The sequence below is a fragment of the Rhipicephalus microplus genome, chromosome 1 (genome assembly GCF_043290135.1).
Source record: "Rhipicephalus microplus isolate Deutch F79 chromosome 1, USDA_Rmic, whole genome shotgun sequence".
NCBI classification, from domain to species: Eukaryota; Metazoa; Arthropoda; class Arachnida; order Ixodida; family Ixodidae; genus Rhipicephalus; species Rhipicephalus microplus.
This window is the reverse complement of record NC_134700.1, coordinates 235,076,503-235,099,926: the sequence shown is the minus strand read 5'-3', so window position 1 is coordinate 235,099,926 and position 23,424 is coordinate 235,076,503. Positions and strand designations below refer to the sequence as shown.

The following is a 23,424-nucleotide window of genomic DNA, read 5'->3' as shown; positions in this document are numbered from 1 at the left end:
ACCCTCAACACACACTGAAACAACATTTGAAGGGCGTTCCGGAGGAGTTCGATGCAGCCCGTCAAATGCAGTTTTCCTGCCTGAAGCTGCACTGTTTAGTTTTCCGGGCGATGATCAGGCGCCATGGTAGCCGGACGAAGTGGTGACGAGGAACGGCGCATAGGTGACAAGGAACGACGGCGCGAGGAGCGGAAGGTACTGGCTGCATCGAAGTGCTGTGGAGATGGTGAGCGGCATTGGTACAGTTGGTATGGGTGGCGATGTTGTGGAGCAGGGGCAAACTCATCCCTCTCGAAGTCACCATAGCCCCGCCTTTCGTCTTGTTGACGTCGGCGACAGAACCATGAGATGTGGCCACGTATTCCGCAATAATAGCAAATCCGTCGAGATGGACGCCAGGCACGGAAAGAAGTAGGCGATGCCCTTGGGGCGAGGACATTCCGTGAGCGCTGCGTAGTCGACACATACTGCGGTGATTGCTCAGAAGGTGACGCTGCAACCACCTGAGCGTATGTCGGCTTTGGAGTGGTATGTGAGCTCGGGACTTGCTCACACGTCATGGATGCCAGTTCCTCCCTGACGATGTTGCGGATGCTGCCTGCAGAAGGCGTTATACGGAGCTAATAAAACGACGAGGTGGCCTGGAGTTGCAGCTCCTCGCGGATCATGGACCGTATCAACGCACGGAGCTCATTGTCATGCGTTGGCCTGAGATATCCTGTGTCAGGTTGTAAACGTATAAGTTGTAGGTCGTCGAGTCGCTGACATGTTCTGATGATATCCGCGAGCGTTAAATGCGACGGCGCATTGGCGCCGTCGCATTTAACGCCCTTGAGCAGGTGGCGAACGTGGTCATGTTCCACCATCGAGCTGTCGACGCGACGGCATAGGGCGAGGACATCTTCAATGTACGAGGTATAAGACTCGCCGGAGTGCTGAACACGTTCAGCAAGCTTCCGTTTGGCTATGTCTGCATGGTCAGAAAAGTTGGCAAATATCTGAGGGAACTGCTGCTTGAAGGTAGGCCAGTCCGGGAAATCCAGTTGATGGTTGAGAAACCATGTCTTAGCGACCCCCGTCAGATAGAACGGTACGCGGGACAGCTTCACAGAGTCATGCCAATAGTTAAGCACGCTCACACGGTTGTACTCGTCTAACCAGTCTTCAACGTCTTCACCGCGAAGGCCGGCGAACATCGGGGATCTTTTTGAGGGGTGGTGACAGTCCATGAAGGCATGCCCAAGGGTGTAGGCGGGGTGGATGGAGCCGTGTTGTTGTGCTTGTCTTGCGACATGACCGTGGGCTGACTGCGCAGACGGCGACCCGACCGGAGCTCCAGGGTTGGTAGTTAGTCGACAAAGCGCTGCAGGGAGAGTACCAGGGGACCGGAAAGCTCTCTCCACCACTTGTAAGGCAACGTTTTGGTTGTCGTTGTTGTTGTTGTTGTTGTTGTTGTTGTTATTATTATTGTTGTTGTTGTTGTTGTTGTTGTTGTTAGTGGCGCATACCCACTATGGGGGATTGGCCAAGAATCGAGTGGTTTTAAAATTCACTGTTCAAATTTGGAATGATGGAGGTATAACAGAAAGATTACCGATAGCCTTGAAAAGTGTGGTGCTTAATGTAATGCATAGAACTATTTACATAAACGAATTTATTCTTCGAATAGAGCATTAATCTGATTTTATACGTATATAATTATGTAGACGTGTTAAGATAATGAAACTGGTTAGTTAGTCAACCTATAAGTTTATTAGTTTCATCAATATAGTCCCGGACAGCCGCGCATACTGTCGCATCAGAGAAACCAGACATGGAAGCTCCAAAACACAAAATGACAGGCAGAGATAAGTCCATACCAACACCACGTAAAGGTATTTCTCATAGGGTTTTTCGTAATGTGGAAGAAGGCTGGTCCACCAGCCGGAACTGTTAGGATTAAATAAATATTTTATTGTTTTGTTTCCTATACTGCACTATTCTCGAAGTTTATAACTTTTATTACGGTAGCCGGAAGAAACTCTGATCATCTATTGCATCTATATATATATATATATATATATATATATATATATATATATATATATATATGTGTGTGTGTGTGTGTGTGTGTGTGTGTGTGTGTGTGTGTGTGTGTGTGTGTGTGTGTGTGTGTGTTCTTTTTTGTCCCCCTATATAAGAAAAAAATAATTTCAAATGAAAAGTGGGTGGCTCGCCCCAGCAGAAGGTAATATGGCTTTGGGTGAACCATAATCAATATGGCTGGGTCTTACCCAGCCGTAGTGGACAGGGGTGATCGGTTAAACAGGGGTGGTTGATTGGACACGTGTTCGTTTTGAAATTGGTCTGCAGTTCGTAGATTACCTGCCCTATCACGGTACTCGAAAACACCCGTCTGCCAAGGCATCACTTCGCAGTCGAAGATATGTCCCGCAATTAGAAACTGGATCACAGTTATGTCATTGCCACACACTGTATTTCGCTTCGCCTCTTTATTCGCAAATGGGCAGCTAGTCTTGAACCACATCCAGAATAAGTTTACGGAGCTGATTGAGTTTCCCGGAATTTCATTTTCACGTGAGTGAAGAAGGCTGGAATTCTTAGTCATTTGAGGCAGCTGAAAAATTGTAACGATGCCTGTCACATCTAGAAACTTTCATGACGTGAACAGCCAAGTGTGAATACAGTCGAACCCCCTTATAATAGTACTCAATCGACGCAGAAATTTCAGCGTTATAACCAATATTTGCTGTAAATGAATTCCACGAAAAATTCAAAATAAGGATACTGCAGGCTTATGCGAAGAAAACTATAATATTTGAGCAATACTTTTTTGCACACCACTTGGTTCAAGACTTGCTGCGCAGAAGACAGAACAAAAAGAAACAGAATAGAGCGTAGAAAGCAGGCAGGACGTTACACTCTATTCTTCTTTACTTCTTTTTTCCTTCCTTTCTTTCTTTCTTTCTTACTTAATTATTTACTTACTTAATTACATACGGACTTACTTACTTAATTACTTACTTAATTAATTACCTAATTGTCTAATTACTTACTTACTTACTTTCTTTCTTTTCTTTTGTGCTTGCGCAGCCAGTTTAGATTTATATCGAATTTATATCGAATAATATCGAATGGCATACGCCAACAAACGTCACTGATAAAGATGACAAAACGACCGATTTTTCGAACATGCTTGAAAGTTCTAATGCCTTCATGGGACCACCACAAACCCCATAGAGTCCACGTATGAGAGCATCTGTAGGTTCAAACGCTGAAATTCACCGAACTCTCATCTTTTGATTTATGGTGCATTCCCGGAACGCATTACCAAAAATAAACGCCACTCCCACACCGACACTAATTTTTAAAGTTTGCTTTGCCGCAGTATAACAAAGTCATGCAGCAAAGCATCCTAAAAATTCTAAAGGGGGGGGGGAGGGGTTGGAAGAAGTTGGGCATGTGGGTAAGGGCTCGGCTGCTTGAATTTCCCGTTTCCTTCTGGGTGAACTTTATTAGGTCCTTAAGAACGTAGATGACGTTAGAATGTTACTAATCCATTTTTTTTGTCACAACGTGCATCTAACATGCTGATTTTTCTTCCTGCGTTTGAAAAACCCTCGCGACAAATGAGGTGAAACCATGCGACTAAGGGTCATGCTTTGCCTCACTGCGGCAGGCTCAAGTGTGCTTAAAGCGGAAGAACTGGCGCTCAGACCACGAATTCATCGCATATAGGAGATGAAGACGCTTGTAGGAAGTAAGCGGCCGTCGGAAATGACGCACTGGGCCGTCGAAAATGCCGCAATCCGATGCCGCAAAAAGTTCATTTCGCAATAATCAGCGGGTCATAGAGACTACTTGCTAGGCAACGCTACAGATCGCATGAGTAGCCTGTTAAACGGACGCGTTAATTGGTAAGTTCCCGATGGTACAGCACACAATAGCAGGAAGCATTTTCAGGTTTCTAAGATCAAGTGAAAATACAGTCAAACCTTCATATATCGAACTCGCATAAAAGCTAGGGTCAGTTCAATATATCGTGCCATTCGACGTTGAATTTTCACAGGACTTGACATATTTCCTAACGCCAGCTCTTATTCTCCCCTCGTCACCTTCTGCTTCACTCTCACAGGCCGGGCGCCCAAGCTCCGGTGTCGTTATTGGCCATCACACCGGTCAGATTTTTTTTTTTTTTTTGCATAATCTTGAAGTATCTGCACCGCAAGCAGTAAACCTACACTATATAGATCAGCAAGAGACCAATAATAAAATTACGGAGTTTTTACCTGAAAAAATCGCCATGTGGTTATAAGGCATGTCATAAACAGGTGACTACAAATTAACTTTTGTCATTCGGGTCTGCTGTTTCTAAATATATATGTGATGTTTCCTACCTTCCTTCCTTACTTCCTTTCTTACCTTTTCTTCTTTTTATTTTATACTTTGTCGAAACACGATCACCGTGGCCGGCACTGATGTATAGCAGGATGCATGTAAACAATAGCCTGCATGATGAAGCACTTTTGTTGTTGCTTCATTAATACGTACCGGGGCAAAGGTCATCGCCACTAACTGTCTAAGTGTGCAACAGACGAAGATTGCATTGGCGTGTGTGTGAGTCAATAAAGACCGAGTCTTTATTACAGACACGCATACAGAAATGAGTAAAAAGGAAATACTGAAGAGACAATTTTAATGCATCATTTTACGTGCAATCGACTTGCGGAACGACATTCCCGACAACCTGGTTGCTGAACGTAACGAACATAAATTTCTTGGCCACCTAAACATTCATTTCTTTTTGTCTGCACTTGTTACTTGCTGCTTCTTGCGCTAGTTTTAGCGATGCAGAAGTGTGAGCAAAACGGCGCAGCCTTCATAACTCTCCCTTCTTTGATATATGACAGGGAGACAGGTCAGCGAAAGCACAATAAAGTAATAATAAAAAAGCTACAAAAAACATGAATTTGGAGCATCATTAAAGAGCTTAAAATAGAAACTGCTGATACGTGTATCAGCTGCAATTACGTATATAAGATATGCCGTAAAACTGTCGGCAAAAAAAAAACACAGCCTATCCACGGAGTGAATGATGAGGAGTGGGGCGAAGCGTCCGTCAGCCTGTCTCTGCTTCCGTCCATCCGTCCGTCCGTTCGTTCTTGCTTCCGTCCATCCGCGAGACCATCCGTGCGTCCATCCATGCGTCCATCCATCTGTCCGTCTGTTCGTGCGTCCATCCGTCCACGCGTTCATTCATCTGTATGTCCACCTTCTAGTCTGTCTGTCCGTCCGTCCGTGCGTCCATCTAGTGAACACTCCAAGTACCGCCATCTCGCATCTCGCATCCCCTGTGGCAGATATCCACTCCGTGCATCCATCCATCCGTCCGTTCATCCATCCGTCCGTCTGCTAGTCTGTCTGTCTGTCCGTCCATGCGTTCGTCCATGCATCCGTCTAATGAACACTCAAAGTACCGCCATCTCCCGTCTCACATCCCCTGTGGCACATACCCGCTCTAAAACGGGTATGTGTCACGGGTGGCTACATACACCAACGAAGGATGGACAGACCCACACCCTAAGGAGCTTCACCCCTAAAAATAAAGAAAGGCAAGCAATGGCAATAACAACGCAATATGGTATAACAGTAGAAATTATTATTAAATATGGAAGTTCTAACGTTCCCTCCTCACGAGTCCCGACAATGACAAGCCTTCACGAAACGAGACAGGATTCAGTTCTCATGTCAAAAGTCGTAATTTTATTGCACTACCCTTCTCAGCAACCTAGCACTGGCGAATCGATTGCACATTGAATGAGATGACTGAAACAAAATATCACTCGCGCACGTCCATGTCCATACTTCTGTGCTCCAATGTACGTCGCGGAACGTTTTCTGTTGAACTTGACACACATTCCCAAGCAAGAGCGAGCTCAGCTTGGTAGCCCAGGCGCACACAACGAACACTTTCATGCATTCCCAAGCCACACACTACGTTAGCACTCGTTGATAAGATCTACCTTCATCATCTGTACGAAGACGGACAGTCTGATGGCACCCAGGGCGCCCAAGTTCCTCCATGGTTTTCAGGAAAGCTCCTGGGATCGTGGGTATTGTTGTTCCGCACTGGAAGGGCCGCTTCGCCGAACACGTCTAACCGCTTCTTAAGCAATGCAACCACCTGTTTAGAAGATGGAAGACGTTTGCAAAGAACAGTATGAAAATGTAACACCGTACTCTAATTTTCGTACGACATGTTTATATAGACTCATAGATGCGTGCGAACACGAAAAAGTTATAAATTATGTTTCGTTCATTTGGGAACTTCATAAAACGCCAATGCGCTTTTGTGTTGCGCGTCGCTACGGTGACGTATTATATAGTGCATATGTGGTCACTGTACATATCGTAACTCGACCCGACACCTGCAGCAGCAAGCCTAGCGATAAACCAGGTAAGCAATATAAGACCCTCTTGAAAAGCTATACACTTGGTTCTCAATGAACCAGTAGCGTAATAGGCTAGCACGAAGAAAGGAAGCACTTTATCCTGACTCTTTTCTGTATTTGTTTGTTTATTTGTTCGTTTTACGAAGTGTCTTCGAAGTGACCAGCCTCACGCAAATTGACAGTGAGCCATTATTCAGACTTTGTACGCATGCAAAGTTTTGATTACTGCAACGCGCAGTTCGGACCTAATACGCCACTAAGTAACCTGACTATCCTCCTTTACCTGAACTTGTGACCCTTCGCCAGCAGGTTGTGCAGCTTGAAAAGCAAAATGAATTCCTAACAAAACAGCTCGCACTCTTAACCGAGCAACTTGCTCCCCAACAACAAGGCTCTGCAGAGCCCCTCGGTACTGCCACCACCCCTGCCCAGGTGGCTACGCCGGCAACCTCCAAGCCTAGCCCTCACGCTACGCGCACTCCGAATAACCCTCCGGCTCCAGTAGCTGACGCACCTACTCCGGAAGCTCCGGTAGCTACTGCAGCACCTCAGGATACCTTGCCTACTAACCCAATTCATCCCAGTGAAGAACGTGTCACTCGCATGGAGGATTGCCTTACACGCGTCGAATCGTCGACCGGTCACCTCACTGATAACTTCTCCGTCCAACTCATAGCAGTAGAGGTCACTCAGGCCATTCAAACCTGGACAATCACTCAGTTTCAACCCAAAGAATCACATTCGCGCTCCTCTTCGGTTTGCAGTACATACAGGTTCAGCTCCCCGATGTCGTCGCAAGGTGGCTACCCCCACCTCGCCGTCATACAATACGGCCTCCGTACCCTTCCCTGCCTCTGAAGGCTCTGAGAAAGACATGGAGGGTGAAGTATAAAACCTAGGATATTCATGATGGCTACCAACCATACATCTCTTTCAAGTTTGTGATCGACATTCGAGATCATACAGTGGAACTCTAGAGGGTTTGGGAACAGGCGAAAGCAGTCACACCTTTCCTTCTTTTTCCACTCACTTGGCTTTCAGCCGGCCATGTTGGCACTTCAAGAATCTGGCGCGACACCAACTCTTTCTGGATACTGCTCCTGTGTGAGAAGCACCACTGCATGCCTTCTTGTGCATAAGGCGTACACGGCGATACAGGTCGACCTCGATCTGGATCTCCCATACGACTATTAATTGTATGATTTCAGTGCTGTCTCAACGGAGAGGCCAACCATTATTTCACATATTAAACCTTTATTGCCCCCTCGTCTTCCGAGAGCCTTCTTTACGAATCTGTTTCATAGGGCGCTGCGCACGGCAGACCATCAACCCCTGGTGATTGTCGGGGACTGCAACACCCCCAGCCCTCACTGGGGTTACTATGATAAGGCCCGAGCAAGAGAACTCAAGGAGCTCATCTCTTCGCTTAGCCTCACGCTGCTTACCGATCCGGCACAGCCCACGCGTTCCGGCAATTCGGTCGCATGTGACACATGCCCTGACCTCTCCCTGGCTCTCGGCTGCTGACCCTCAGGTCGCGGGTTTGATTCCCGGCTGCGGCGGCTGCATTTCCGATGGAGGCGGAAATGTTGTAGGCCCGTGTACTCAGATTTGGGTGCACGTTAAAGAAACCCAGGTGGTCAAAATTTCCGGAGCCCTCCACTACGGCGTCTCTCATAATCAAATGGTGGTTTTGGGACGTTAAACCCCACAAATCAATCAATCAATCTCCCTGGCTCATAACATTCGCGATGCTATTTGGGAAAACTTGGGCGAGACTTTGGGAAGTGACCACTTTTTGCTTCGCATTTACTTCACACCGTGGCAGAAATAGTGCCATGACTGGGGCCTGACCCGTCTCGCAGACTGGACTAGATTTAGAATGCAGTCATTTCCTATAATCCCCAGCTCGGGCGAACACGCAGCGTGGGCGTCCAGCGTCCTTCATAAGCAGCGGGCAAACACTCGCACCCTCAAAACCTCTAATTTGACTCCTACAATCAGCCCACACCTTTTACATATCTGAACGCTCGCCACAGGCTTATAAAGCGCTGGAAACGTAACAAACTGAATCGAAAACTTCACGCTCTCATTGAGGTGCTCACAGAGGCTGCGGCATACTGTGCGCAGCTTGCCGATTCAAATTGGGCTGACACCTGCATGAAGGCGGCGAACGAGATGAGCCCTAGGGGCATCTGGCGGCTATTTCGTAGCTTTCTGGATCCCTCCAGCACTCGGTCAGAAACGCAACGACAGCTCCGCCGTGCTCTGCATGCCTATCAGGGCACTACAGATGAACTCGCACGAAAATTGTGCGACCGATACATCTGTTGTACAACTGACCCCATGGGCCCAGAATATACGTATTCCGGCACCCCTAACACCGAGCTGGATGCGCCATACGCGCTTTCAGATTTATGGGCTGCACTGGCGAAAATGCGACGGGGCACGGCCTCTGGGCGGGATGGCATCACAGTGTCAACCTTCCCTACGAGGCACACCACTCGCTACTCCACCTGATAAATTTGATATGAGATGGCTCCCCGCTCCCATCGGAATGGACGACATCACTCGTCACATGCATACCCAAATCGGGCAAACCGGTCAGCATCGAGGCACTGAGACCAATCTCGCTAACCTCCTGCGCTAGAAAGCTCATGGAAACCATGGTCCACGAACGCCTTTCTGTCTACCTGGAGGCCAGGGGGACCTTTGCTGACACGATGTTTGGCTTTCGCCCACATCTGTCGGCGCAGGGCATCCTGTTCCAGCGTCAACAGGACATCATAGAACCGACCACTGTGCGCTGTAACAATAAAGCCGTGCTCGCACTCGATCTTAGAGGAGCTTTTGAAAACGTCAAACACAGTAGTATTCTTTCTAGCCTCTCTACCACAAACTGTGGCCAGAAGACTTTCATTTACATTCGACTTTCATTTACATTCGATCCTTTCTATCTCATCACACCGCTTTCATGCGCCTCGATTCTATCGAACATGGCCCGTACCTGTTAAGCACACGGGGTACACCCCAAGGTGCAGTCCTGTCACCCCTACTCTTTAACCTGGCCATAAAGAACTTCCCCTTCCTCCTGCGCGAGGTCGAGGGAATACACCACGCACTATATGCCAACGATATTATATTTTGGACCAACACCGGCTCCTCAGCACAAATCGGAGAGCGCCTACAAAAGGCTTCCCTTCTGGTGAACGCCGACGCTGCTTCGTGTGCCCTAGAGTGCTCTCCAGCTAAATCGGCTATTCTCTCAGTATCCGACTTACCTCCACACCAGGTTTTGCTTCCGTCTGGTCCCGTTTCATCAGTCGAGAAAATCCGAGTTCTTGGGCTCCACATCACTTCAACTTTGGATCCCAAGGACACAATAGCAAGCCTCCGACGCACCAGCGAACAGGTGAGCCGTATGATACGGCGGGCATCTACCAAGCGTGGCAGTCTCCATCGGACCCAGTCCATGCGGTTGGCCCATGCGTTTGTGACCAGTCGCGTCCTGTACGCTTCACCTTACCTTCGCCTGCGTCGTCCCCCCGAGCACCAGCTGGACGTCCTCCTTCGTCCAGTATAAAAACGTGCACTCAACTTTCCCATTGCCACCTCCAACAGCCGATTCGCGGCACTGGGGGTACATAACTACTTTGCAGAGCTGCGGGAAGCTCATCGTGTTAGCCAGGTTAATCGTCTGTCACAGACGCCCTCAGGGTGACGTCTACTACATAAGCTCGGCCTCAATGCGATCTCATCTCCGATCAAAACACTCCGACGTCCATACCGGAACTTTAGTGGCAAAAACTATGAGTATAACCACTCCCCCGCAACATGAACCCACAGCTACATCCCGGCCGTAGACCAGTACGTTCTGCTGCCCTTCAGGCGCGAAACTCCGACCGCCCTGGCGTTTTCTACGTAGACGTCTCGGGCCCGTCCCCCTCAGGTCACCTCACGGCCGCCGTGATCACAGAGGGAAAACACGTTGATGGCCTCTCCTTTAGCGCCAACATTGTGATGCAAGCTGAGGAGGTTGCCATTGCTTCGGCCGCCTGGCATCCCACCTCACGAATCATCCTAACGAACTCACGCTCAGCCTGTTCCCATTACCCTCAGGGTTCCATCGCCCCGCTGGCAGCTCACCAGTATCGGGCAGCCTCTTGGTGCTTTAACCCTCGTCCCATTCGTATAGTATGGACCCAAGGCCACTCGGGCCTGCCCGGCAACGAGGCGGCGAACGCCGCTGCCCCTCCATGGCATCCGGGCCGTTGCCCCTCCATGTCCCGAGTCGGAATCTGGCAATACGAATATAACGCACTTTAGCGAAATTCTTGCCTATTACCGGGCTTCACGCCACCTGTACCCGAACCCGGCAAGTGGTCTGGAGAAAGCGGACGAGCGAATACTACGCCGCCTCCAGACTAATACCTATCTCAGTCCGGCGGTCGCCAGGCATCTCTTGCCGGAAATCAGTGGCACCTGCTCGACTTGCCAGGTCCTGGCAGACACCTACCACGTCGTCGCTTCGTTCCCTACTAGCCTCCTTTCTTTTTCACCCTCTTTCCCCATCCCAACTAGAGAGGCTTGGGAGGAGTACCTGCTCGGCTGCTCGACCTTGGATGCTCAGCGCTCCTTGGTGAGGCGCACTCGAGCAGCGGCCAACTCCATTGGCATTCGGAATAGGGTCTTGCCACTCAATCATGCAATATGCGGCAACTCTCTGGTACATTTTCTGTAATAAAATGTTTCTACCACAACCACCCGTACTTGTTTGTTTTACGAAGTTCCTTCGAAGTGACCAACCTCATGCAAATCGACAGTGAGCCATTATTCAGACGTTGCACGCATGCAAAGCTTCGAGTTCTGCAACGCGCAATTCGGACCTAATACGTCACTAAGTAACCTGACTATACACTCACTACTCATATTCCAAGCATATAGAAATGTTGCCGAGCACCTTGATGTTTGCTATGCCTTTTCATTGTGTGTGACAGGGTATACATGCGTACATACATACATACATACATACATACATACATACATACATACATACATACATACATACATACATACATACATACATACATACATACATACATACATACATACATACACACGCACACACACACACATACACATACATACATACATACATACATACATACATACATACATACATACATACATACATACATACATACATACATACATACATACATACATACATACATACATACATACATACATACATACATACATACATACATACATACATACATACATACATACATACATACATACATACATACATACATACATACATACATACATTCTACTGTCTGTGAATGCTGAACTTACTTTACCACTTTGCGTTTGTTAACAGATGAACGTATAGTAATAAGAACCGCTTACACTTGGAAGCTTGCTGGCCAAGTTGTTCATCTCACAGGGGTCGGCAACCAGATCGAACAGGTAGATCGATGTAGACGACGAAAATTTTATCGTTCCTTGCTTGCCACATGTAAGCGTCGCCTTTTGTCTCCAACTCTTAGGAAAATTGAGGTCGTGCGTTTTGTAAAACTCCTTGAGAACGCCGGCCACCGTCGACTGGGCGACCAAGGAGTCGAGGTCGTTGCGCGGACGGCTTCCCCCCGGTACGCTGTAGCGATCAGAGAACGTGCCAGTGCCGTCTAGCAACAATTTGTACCGAGAGTGCCGCAGCGCCGCTGATTTGGTGTACTTGTAGTCGTAGTTGTAAAGTAACTCGATGCGAGGCGAAGGCAGACCATGGGACAAATGCCGCCACATGTTGTGCCCATCCAATCCCACCATCTTCGCAGCGTCACCTCCTGAAAAAAGAAAGCGGTTAATGGGGGTGACAAACACTGAACAATGATAAATACTGAGTGAATGCGGAAGCTAAGTTCTCGCTCAACACCACGCATGCCACCGACAAGTTCGGCGCTAAATTTGAGGATTGAAATGTTTAAGCAATGGTAGTTGCATTACAACTCTAATCTCTAAAAAAAATATCAAGATATCTCTGAACCACTGGTGGGGGTGGTGGCACTGGCAACTTCAAGAATCCAGATATTTGCACGAGCTTTGATTCTTGCCGCACGAATCGACTGCGACTGCCGCAAGGATTTTACAGCGAAAGCTGTTATAATATCAAAACTTGGGTCTCGCGCAGCGCCGTAGTTGTCCGCTGCCGCCGCCGGTGTTTGTAATCACGTCGCACGAAATTAAAAAAAAAAATAGTACCAATTATGACACAGCGTGGCTCGAACCAGGGTCCACTGGGTGCCCGCCCAGAATTCTACTACTGCGCAACGCCTGTGCTTCAGACTTGTTGGCAAACTTGCTTAGGCAGGCTTGATGTCGGGAAAGACAATCACGTTAATACGATTTATAAAGCGTTTTAAAACCACGAAAGAACAAGCAGTCATCGCATAATGCGCATTGCGTAACGAGTGGGTCTTCCAATGATCCAACCCAATACAAAAGCTTGTTTGTGTTCAGCTATTATTTGTGGCGCATACCCACTTCAGGCGTAATTGCTCGTCGTCGTCAGCCACTGCATGAACAGTTGGCACAAAATTCCTCGCAATAGTTTAGCGGATACCACGTTTCTCTGAAGAATGACGAAAAATAGCATAACTGATGCGGGCCTACTACCCTACAATTTTTATTTTTAATGCCGTAGTGGGAACTAAGCAAGTGTGCTTGCAGCAGTTACTCAATGCGTGTTTAGAAATGGCTCTGAAAGGCCGCTCTAGCTTTCGCTGTGACTGTGCTGCGCCTTCCGCGCAGGCCTGGCGTTTTCTTAGAATTCTTCAAGTATGAGCTTTTTTATTTATTTGTTTGTTTGTTTGTTTGTTTGTTTGTTTGTTTGTTTGTTTGTTTGTTTGTTTGTTTGTTTGTTTGTTTGTTTGTTTGTTTGTTTGTTTGTTTGTTTGTTTGTTTGTTTGTTTGTTTGTTTGTTTGTTTGTTTGTTTGTTTGTTTGTTTGTTGAATACCCACTGTGACTTCATAATCATTTCATTAAAGGAGGAGGGGGGAATCACATAAATAACATATTACAAGTTACAGGTTACATGAAGAAAACAGCCCAACACGATCATGACTGTAGTAATATATCACAACATGGTCCTACCTATACTATATCATGGAGCACCTGCGCTATCGCAGCATTTGAACTTAATTAAACAACGTCAGTAAGTAACCAACTCCCGGCTCTAATTGTACTGGAGAAAAAAGAATTTTTGCACGTGCCACTTTTGCAGGCTACTTAATTTTTTCACTTTTAGATCATGATCGACTCTCGCTAACACCTAATCAGGGCTATGCAAACATTTCATGTGATCAATCGCTGCTCATGAGTGGTATGGTATCGTGGAAGAGCTTCACTTTCTGAACAAAGCGTCTTTTCTTGCAGGCTGTCGCATCCAATTATTTTTTTTTGCCTCAGATACACCGAATCGCTTTGAATCATTGCGAAACACAACCCGCACTGTTCTATTCTGTATTCTTTCTAACTTACACATCTACGTTCATTTGTATCCAGGTATCCCAAAATGTACGGGCACACTCAAGTATGGGTCGTGCACTCGAAAGATAAAGGCGAGGCCTCACTTTAACTGGAAATCGTTTAGCGACCGACGGATTCCTTAAAGTCTACAGACCAAAGCACGATTGTTCGCTGTGAAGCTAGGAGCCCACTAAAATTTAAAAAAAAAATAAACCTTGCACTAAGTCATCACAGGCTGGGTCACAGCAGAGACTGTACGCGCACTGGCTTGGCTAGGCTTTTACCCTCTAACTTCTTTATTTCTTTTGCTGTACTATTACTGTACTAATAATCATGGCTATGTTTTCTCTCATTTTTAATTTTATTTTTTGTTCTGTGTCTGCCTCTGAGCGAAGCAGAAGAGAAAGACGAAGGCAATAAAGACGAGAAGTATAGATAGAGTGTAGCGGTTAATGTAGATGATAACTTTCTATCTGTTACGCACGAATAACTTGGACCATAACAGATATGCTATATAAACAAGACTGAAGTATCGGACCAACCTGCTAGCGAGTAAAACGTGGGCAACCAGTCCGTGATGTGCATGAGTTCGTTAGACACCCTGCGTCTCCGAGCGAGCAGCGGACTCCAGACGAAAGCGGCCGCCCTGGTCCCACCTTCCCAGACAGTTCCTTTCGCTCCCCGCAGCGGCCAGTTGAAACCGCGGGAATTGTGCTTGCCCCATGGGGCACCGCCGTTGTCGCTGCTGAAGGCGATGACGGTGTTCTCCAGCATTCCTGCGTCGCTTAAGGCTTTGACCACCTGGCCGACGGACTGATCCAACGCGTCCACCATTCCTGCGATCCGTAAAGGGAACCATTGACCGGCACACTGAGGCAAGCCGACTTCTCGCCCGTATTTCTTTTCTCACGGGCGCTTTGAATTCGCATACAGTAGAACCCTGCTGATACGTTTTTGAAGGTACCGTAAGAAACAAACGTAAGAGTAAGGAAATGAGAGAGAGTGGGCGTATGAGTGGATTGGTGTTTAATATGGCGCGCTTATATCTGTTTCTTTTTTATGAAAAAAAAAAGGTGTTAGACGTATAACCACTATCTTGCGCAAACCGTGACCGAATGTCTGAGAACCTTCCACAATACTTCAGAATCTTCCGATAAGCTTCAGCACGCTACGCTACGCAAACAGTGGAGTTTATTTGGTAGAACAAAACCGGTCATCAAAGATAGCACTTTTATAACATGCCGACGCTTTTTACTGCTGATCGCACTTATTACTCGACGGCCGACGGCTGTTCGCTTACTTTTTGAGTTTTCATTTCGCGGGCGCAAGTTTGCCCAAATAAAGAGCTCCGTATTTTCGCATTTTCCTGCGGCCTTTTACGCCGTCAAAACCACGTGACAATATAACTGCATAGTCATTAATGGTGTAGCATAGGAGGGGAGGGAAGTGGTAGATGAGGAGGCGTGATACAAGGGTGAGGGGCGTAAAGAAAGATGGGACCACAGAAAGCAGGATGAAAGAAAAATAACGTGACGAAAGAACTCAGTCTACGTTCGCCGTATGGTGGCGCCTGCTTGCCAATCGAAGGGTGACAGAAAACTTTCAACAAAGAAGTGCTTTATGCACTACAATAGAGAAGGATGAATCAAGTGGCGTAATGGCCTCATTTTCCCAACTAGAGTGGGTAAGGGCTGAGGAAAGGGTTCCTAGTAGTACATCAACAGGCCCAGATGGCATTCCAATTATGCTGATAAACACATTAGGTCCAAAGTCTAAGCAGGCATTGAGAGAAGCAGTGAGCAAAATAATAATAGATGGCGAAGTCCCCGACGGATGGAAACTTAGCAGGATTAGCGTGATCTGTAAAGGAAAAGGGGACAAAGCTGACATGAACAACTACCGTCCTGTAACAGTGACATCAGTGGTCTACAGGCTGGCAATGCAGATAAAAAGGAAAGACTGCACGCATGGATAGAGGATGAGGGGGTGCTGGGGGAACTGCAGAATGCGTTTCGGAAACACAGGAGGTTGGAAGACAATCTGTTCTCACTGACGCAGTGCATCGAAAGAGCAGAAAAGGAACACAGGCCCCTGTGGCTAGCATTTTTGGATAGCAAGGGAGCGTACGATAGCGTGGTTCAAGAGGAATTGTGGGGAATACTGGACACACAAGGCGTGGAAGATGGAGTCACTAATCTTTTAAAGGATATCTATAAATGTGACAAAGTAGTTATAAAGTGAAGAAAACGGGTATCCAAGCCTGCAGAGGTAAAACGGGAGCTCAGGCAGGGGTGTCCTATGTCGCCCTTATTATTTATGATGTACCTACAAGGATTAGAGGCCAAATTAGAGGGCAGTGGACTGGGATTCAACCTCTCTTTCGTCAAACAAGGAACACTCCTTGAACAGGCACCACCAGCATTGATGTACGCAGATGATATAGTGCTAATCGCCGACAACAAGGAAGATTTGCAGAGATTGGTGGACATCTGCGGTAATGAGGGAGATAGGTTAGATTTCAGATTCGGTAAGGAAAAATCAGCAGTCGTGAGTTTTAATGACAATGAAGGTAGCGAGCTTAGAATACAGGAGGTCATGCTATAGATAACAGATAAATACAAATATCTGGGCGTATGGATTAGCAATGGGGCCGAGTACTTAAGGGAACACGAAATATACATGACGACTAAAGGTAACAGGAATGCAGCGGTGATGAAAACAGGACACTGTGGGATTACAATAGGTATGATGTTGTGAGAGGAATTAGGAAAGGAGTCATGGTTCCTGGTTTGACGTTCGGCAATGCGGTCTTGTGCATGAGATCAGAAATTCAAGCAAGATTAGAAATTAAGCAACGTGGAATAGGTAGCTTTGCCTTAGGAGATCACGGGAATACACCAAACCAGGAGTACAAGGTGATGTGGGATGGACATCACTTGAGGGCAGGGAAGCTAGGAGCAAGATAAAATTTGAGAAGCGATTGAGAGAAATGGGGGAGGAGCGTTGGCCTAGGAAGGTATTCAGCTACTTGTACATGAAGAATGCCGATACAAAATGGAGGAAGCGAACCAGAAAATTGACTGGTTAATACTTAGAATACAGCAGGGAGCCAAACCAAAAAGAATTATCGGTTAAGAAGAAGGTGAAGGAAGCTGAGACCGATATGTGGAGAATTGGCATGATTAAGAAGTCCGCACTAGAGATCTATTGAACTGTTAAGCAGGAAATTACCAAGGAAAGGATCTATGATAATACTCGGGGTAGTTCTCTACTGTTTGAGGCCAGGACGGAAATATTGCGAACCAAGACATATCGGGCCAAATACGACGGGGTAGACACGGTCTGCAGTGCGCGTGGAGAGGAAGAAAAAAGTGCCGAACATTTGATAATGTTCTGTAAAGGGCTTCACCCTATAGTTCAGGATGATGGCGCAGAGTTTTTCAAAGCACTGGTGTTTAGGGACAGGGAGGGCAAAATAGACTTTAAGTGGGTAGAATTAACTAGAAGGAGGTTATCTAATTGGTGGCGAAAGTCAAGGCGCGAGTTAAAATTAAACCCTTCACTGCAAAGTACGAATCCTCAACCTTGCTATTTAAAGAGAAAAAATAAATCTACTTTTTGGTTCATTAAGTATTACGGCTTGGTGGCGCTAGCCACCGCCCGATCTATAGGGTACAGCCATATCCATCCATCCAAGAGAAAGGCTGCCCAGCTCGGCTGTCTCTTCTGTCTTGTAGCCCCGCTATAGTGACAAACTGCCCTTATAATTAACAGCGACGCCCGCCGGCGTACACCAAAGTTTTTACTTTGGTGTACGCCCCCCCCCCACCCAGAAAAAAAAAAACACTGCGGCTGAAACGCACACCACTCAGGTGAGAAACTTGATAAAGTGACATGTGCTGAATTCAAGATCTGGATAGACATATGTGACTTGGTTACTGGGTGCGTGATTGGATAAAATTCACTTCACGTCTGCGTCGGGTACAGAGCAACTTCGCTGGTTGTCCACATTCCAGAGCGGAACAGCGGAACAGCGGAACAGCCTTCATTTCCATCCTGAATTCCATGGTCGTAACATTTCTCGTAAATATTGTTGTAATGTTGAAAGTATACATTTACGAGAGGATATTTACACACGTGTCACAAACAATGAGCTGCAACAATTTGGGTACGAATCGACGAACCATTTTCGGAGCTGTAATAATAATTGTTGGGATTTAACGTCCCAGAACTACCAAGTTGTTATCGTAGACGCCCTACGGGAGGGCTCCGGAAATTTTGACTCCCTGAGGTTCTTTAACGTACACCTAAATGTAAGCTCACGGGCCTCAGGCATATCCGCCTTCATCGAAAATGACCCGGCGCCGCAGCCGGTATTCGGTGCCGCGACCTTCGGGTCAGCAGACGAGTGCCTTGGCCACTAGACCACCTCTTTCTGGTGCTATAAGTCATGTGGCCAAACTAATAAAATTGCCGTTCGAGGTTCATTTTCTGTATTTTATTTGAAATGTACATTCAACCATTTCACAAGCGAGTGACCTAATATACGGTGGTTCCTGCAGCTAGAATGATGTGTAGAAATACGGCACTGAGTACAAGTATTACTAAAAGCGTCTTTTTTGTCTGTTTAAGTAAGCGTTAAGCACTGCTTGACTTGAAATGTGCATCTCGGCTTGTAAAATGCAATACTACATAATCTTAATACCGATATGTAGGCTCTACCATCCCGAAATCACGATTTTATCACGAGGAAGGCCGTAGTGGACGGCTACACAGGCCCCCAGTATTTCGCCTACGACACCACAGCCGGGATCAAACCCGAGACCTTCAGGTGAGCGGCTGAGCCCTGTAACCACTACACCGCCGAGGCGGCCAACAATACTACATCCAACGTTATAAGGTTACCTGTACAGAAAGCCTGTGCAGTTATTGTTTTCGCTGCGAAAATTAGACCACCTCTGGATGCTGAATATAGAGACTTCAATGCGACCTCTTTCGTAAAATGAAACGCGAAATGGCATATGATCGAAGCGCTTGAGTCTTCTTTGAGCCTATGTTAAAACATCTGAACCATGATATAACGAAACACACGAAAGAAGGTTACCCACAATTCGAAAAATTCCCTCTCACCTGCGTAGATCGTTCTGTTCTTCTCTCCTATGTAGGGAAACTTGGCGATGTTTTCCTGTGGCGCCTGCAGCAGTTGCATCTCTAGTGCGGCGTGAGCAGCCTGGTGGCTTACCACGAGCAACAGTGGCTGCGAAGAATGACAAAATGCACGCGCAGCTAAACTGCAGAGCTGCTCGAGCTCTCCTATAGGGCTACCCAACCATAATTTTAAAACATCGGTACAGTTCTATTTTAATAAATGTGCTGTACAGCGCACACCTCTCTTTCTGGCGACTTAAATCCGAAGCGTGTGTAAACGCAGAAGCTTCAGCTGTGGAAGTCTGTGTTAGTCGAGTGATACGTTACTACAAAACACGTTCACAATGCAGCAACATTTAGGAAACAAAGAAAAGTGAATAAAGAGGTATCAACTGCAACGCTTACTACCTTTCTTGGACCATTACTAACCTTTTGCAACCTTTTTACTACCTACGTTCGTAAACAGTTACTAGTTGCAACCGTTACTAACTGTTTTGTAACCTGTTTACTACGTGCGTTAGTACAGAGTTAGTAACTAGATTCAGATAGGTAACTGCAGCCACTACTTATTTTTTTCCCGGTTATTACCTTTTTGCTACCCAGCCGTTAACTGTCTAACTGGAATTGGTGGGTAATACCTACTATTTTAATTTATAGGTGAAATCGCTTCGACATATCATCTCCATTCATAAAATTGGCACAAAAGATATTCATGGATAAAAAAAACTTGTTTTAAATTACGCAACCGAAATATTTAAGCGTCATTCTGTTATCGTCTAAGTGGAGTACAAGTAAATTAACCATAAGCGAGTGGTGCACGCGTTTTAGTCGACAATTGAAGCGAACTTAGTATATAGTAAATTACTACAAACTAACATGACATACAGATCGTAACTAACTAGGTGACAAAAATTGATCCGGAGGCCCTCACTACAGCGTGTCTCGTATTAATATCGTGGTTTTGGCACGTAGAACCCCAGAAACGACTATTACCGTTTTTAGAACACATCATCGCTTCACATATTTATAGGCATCTGGAATCCAATCATTTCTTTTTCAAAAATCAGCATGGTTTCAGAAAGGGCTTTTCGTGTGAGACTCAGTTGTTTGAATTTACCACAGATCTTCATGCAAATATGGACAATAATTATCAAACTGATTGCGTGTTCCTCGACTATTCGAAGGCGTTTGACAGGGTTGCACACTGTCGCCTGATATCGAAACTTTCCGCCCTGAAATTAGACTCCCGTACATTATCATGCCTTCGCAATTTCCTGTCGAATCGTCAGCAATACACAACAGTTAACAATTTGTCTTCTTCCCTATCTGACGTTTCTTCAGGTGTACCACAGGGCAGTGTACTGGCGCCATTACTTTTCCTCATATTCATCAATGATCTTCCGCAACATGTCTCTTCTTGCATCAGGGTGTTCGCTGACGACTGCATTATTTACCGTCCAATCAAGAACAGTGAAGATCACCTGTCACTCCAAAACGACCTCGACGTAATTAATGGTTGGTGTAGTGCATGGCTGATGACACTAAATGTCTCAAAATGCAAAGTAATGTCGTTCACACGTAAACCTAGCATATCCGAATTCTCTTACAGTATTAATCATTCCATTCTATCGACTGCAACACAATATCGGTACTTGGGCGTAATACTGACACCTAATCTATCCTGGTCCGACCACATTACGGCAATCTCTGCCAGCGCCTCGAAATCACTAGGTTTCTTGAGACGTAACTTGAAAGCTGCACCATCAGGCATTCGCAAATTATCTTACTTGACACTGGTTCGCCCTCAACTAGAATATGCCTGTTCGATTTGGTCTCCCCATCAAAAATACTTAATTGACGCATTGGAAAGAATCCAGAATAGAGCAAGCCGCTTCATTGCCAATAACTACAGTCCGCATTCTAGTATATCACAAATCAAACAGGAACTTTCACTCCCACTCTTGAACATTCGTCGCGACATTGACCTGCTGTCATTCTTTCATAAAATTACCCATTCTTCCCGAATCACCGTTACTGGTCTGCAAAAACCATATCTCACTTCACGTAGACTACACAATCATCTTAGCTATTCCCGTGTATACGGCTCAACAAACGCGTTCAATCAATCCGCACTTCCACGTGCTATCCGTCTGTGGAACAGTTTGCCTGACGACATTGCATCCCAGACAAACTTTGACACATTCCGTCATATCTTATCAAGCCACTTCACAAGCCTCAGCAAGTAGATGCCGTATCATAATTCATTGGTCCGTATTGGTTCATTTTTGTCATTGTCACATTCATGTGCGCGAGGATTCTGCCTTGTGGCCGCTGCATGCGCAGGAAATACAGTGTTTCCCCCACAGTTACTATGCGTGTATCTTTTGTACATGTTGAACTTTTGTACATGTTGGTGCTTTTTTGTTTGACTTAATATTTTCCAATTGTTTCTTTTGTATTTGTTTTAGTTAGAGATGTATATAAGTATTGCGCCCCTTACCCAATTGTTTCTTTTGTACTTTTTTTTTCATTTTGAGGTGTCTATATGTATTCCCCCCTTACTCAATTGTCGGTCTTGTATATTTTTTCCCAGTTTATTTGTATATATGTATAGCCCCCCTTACTCAATGCCCCCCATGGGGCCTGTAAGGTACTTTGAAATAAATAAAATAAATAAATAAATTGCCGATGTATTAGCACAGGGAGCCATTTGAATCGCTGAGACTGTGTTGGTGAGTTCGGTACCACGTTTAAGCTGCTGTACACAATGCTTTTTTGTGGCACTTTTATAACAAATGGATATTACGTATGATTTTTTAAATACAGCTGGTTAGAATTTCTGCTACCTCCCCTAACACACGTAATCAGGTCGTAGGGTATAGTGCTCTTGGTTCTTTATATAATTTATTCTGGAACACGGGTGTTCAGATGTACCAGACATGCGTCTTTAAAGTTTATAGGGGCTATAAATACTCCGAGAATCACTAATTTAGTACTGTAGCGTAGTGAACTTGTTACGTTTATGTATTCTTCGAATTCTTGACACACCACGCTAGATTACCCGAAGCTTTGAAGTAATCAGACAATAACTTTACTAGTATTAACAGTGAAGAAATTATGTGGCGAAATTAACACGGTAGTATCGGTTACTACTTTATTAATAAAACCTTTATTGACTTACTATAGGAACGTGTTCTAGTGCCACCATGCTGGGCTATTAACCATTGTTTTTTTTTGCATTTCTAACGAACAGTGTTATCGTAGACGCATGCGCATGCAATGTTTCATGGACGCGTAAACTAACGTCGCCATATCCAAAAACAACAGAATATGCGTTTACCACCCAAGATGGCGGCGCCAAGACGTCTTACGGAAAATAGTTTATAAGTCACTACCTACGGTTAGTTACGTCTAGAGTAGTAACAGTTACTGAATGCTGTTATAACTGCAAAGGTAGTAACTGTTGCCACCCTTGCCTTTACTAACTGCACTTATTAGCAGAGTTGTAACGTATGTGACGATCTATTACTACCCCAAGAGTCCACAAGTATTGTACTGCTAAGGGAGGCGGCCGTTTGTGCATTTCATCTTCATACTTCTGAAACCACCGAAACCGAAATAAAGATCAATGATTTCGTGCTGTTTGTGCCGTATCGTGTCGATATGTCACAGCACCGCTTTCCCGGCCGCACTTTTTGTTGCAAACCTGCTGCTGTATTGCTTTTGTTGGGCAACGCGAAGTTTCTGTTAACGACAGCCGTAGTTACGCTGAGTGCACGCCAACGCCAGTGAGACTTATCTAATATAACTTCCTCAAAGCTCGCAATTCTTGTTATTCAGTAACATGCGCGGGTCACAAAGGTAGGTGGGGCTGCCACAACTTTTCTTTGTATTTTTGCGCAGATGGACGCGTTGTTGAGGAGGTATCACTGAAGGCTGTCCCGGAAGTTACATGCGGTAAGGTCATCTATTTCATGCGGCTTCATTCTAGATATTCGTTGCATACTAAATGCGTATATGTCACCAGTGCAAGGACAGCGCGTCGCAAAATCTGCAATTCAGAGGTATTATGTACCTTAGACTTGGTCCTGTTTTCAATGATGTACTGTACCCTCTTCGTGTACAGCGACGTAGAGTAGGTCCCGTTAGCAGACCACACGGGTTCCTTGTTCAACCAGAAGTCGAGACCTACGTGATTTTTCTGATGAGGGGAAAAAAAGCAAATCAAGATTGGTGCCCCAGATTTGATAGAAATCGACTTTCGTGACTGTATAATTGAGGACCAAAGCC

The 23,424-nt window shown here is 45.8% G+C and overlaps 1 protein-coding gene across 1 annotated transcript in view; it reads right to left on the bottom strand.

The window, feature by feature from the left end:
• Window positions 1-5,857: 5,857 nt before the first annotated feature.
• Window positions 5,858-23,424, bottom strand: part of LOC119160159 (arylsulfatase J) — a 56,536-nt gene continuing 38,969 nt past the window's right edge. The window contains exons 6-10 of the mRNA XM_037412864.2: window positions 23,210-23,335; window positions 19,117-19,243; window positions 14,529-14,822; window positions 11,868-12,304; window positions 5,858-6,184 (exon numbers count right to left, since the gene is read on the bottom strand). Of these exons, the coding sequence (XP_037268761.2) occupies window positions 6,029-6,184; window positions 11,868-12,304; window positions 14,529-14,822; window positions 19,117-19,243; window positions 23,210-23,335 (1,140 nt within the window). The 3' untranslated portion in view covers window positions 5,858-6,028. The remainder of the gene's footprint in view (window positions 6,185-11,867; window positions 12,305-14,528; window positions 14,823-19,116; window positions 19,244-23,209; window positions 23,336-23,424) is intronic.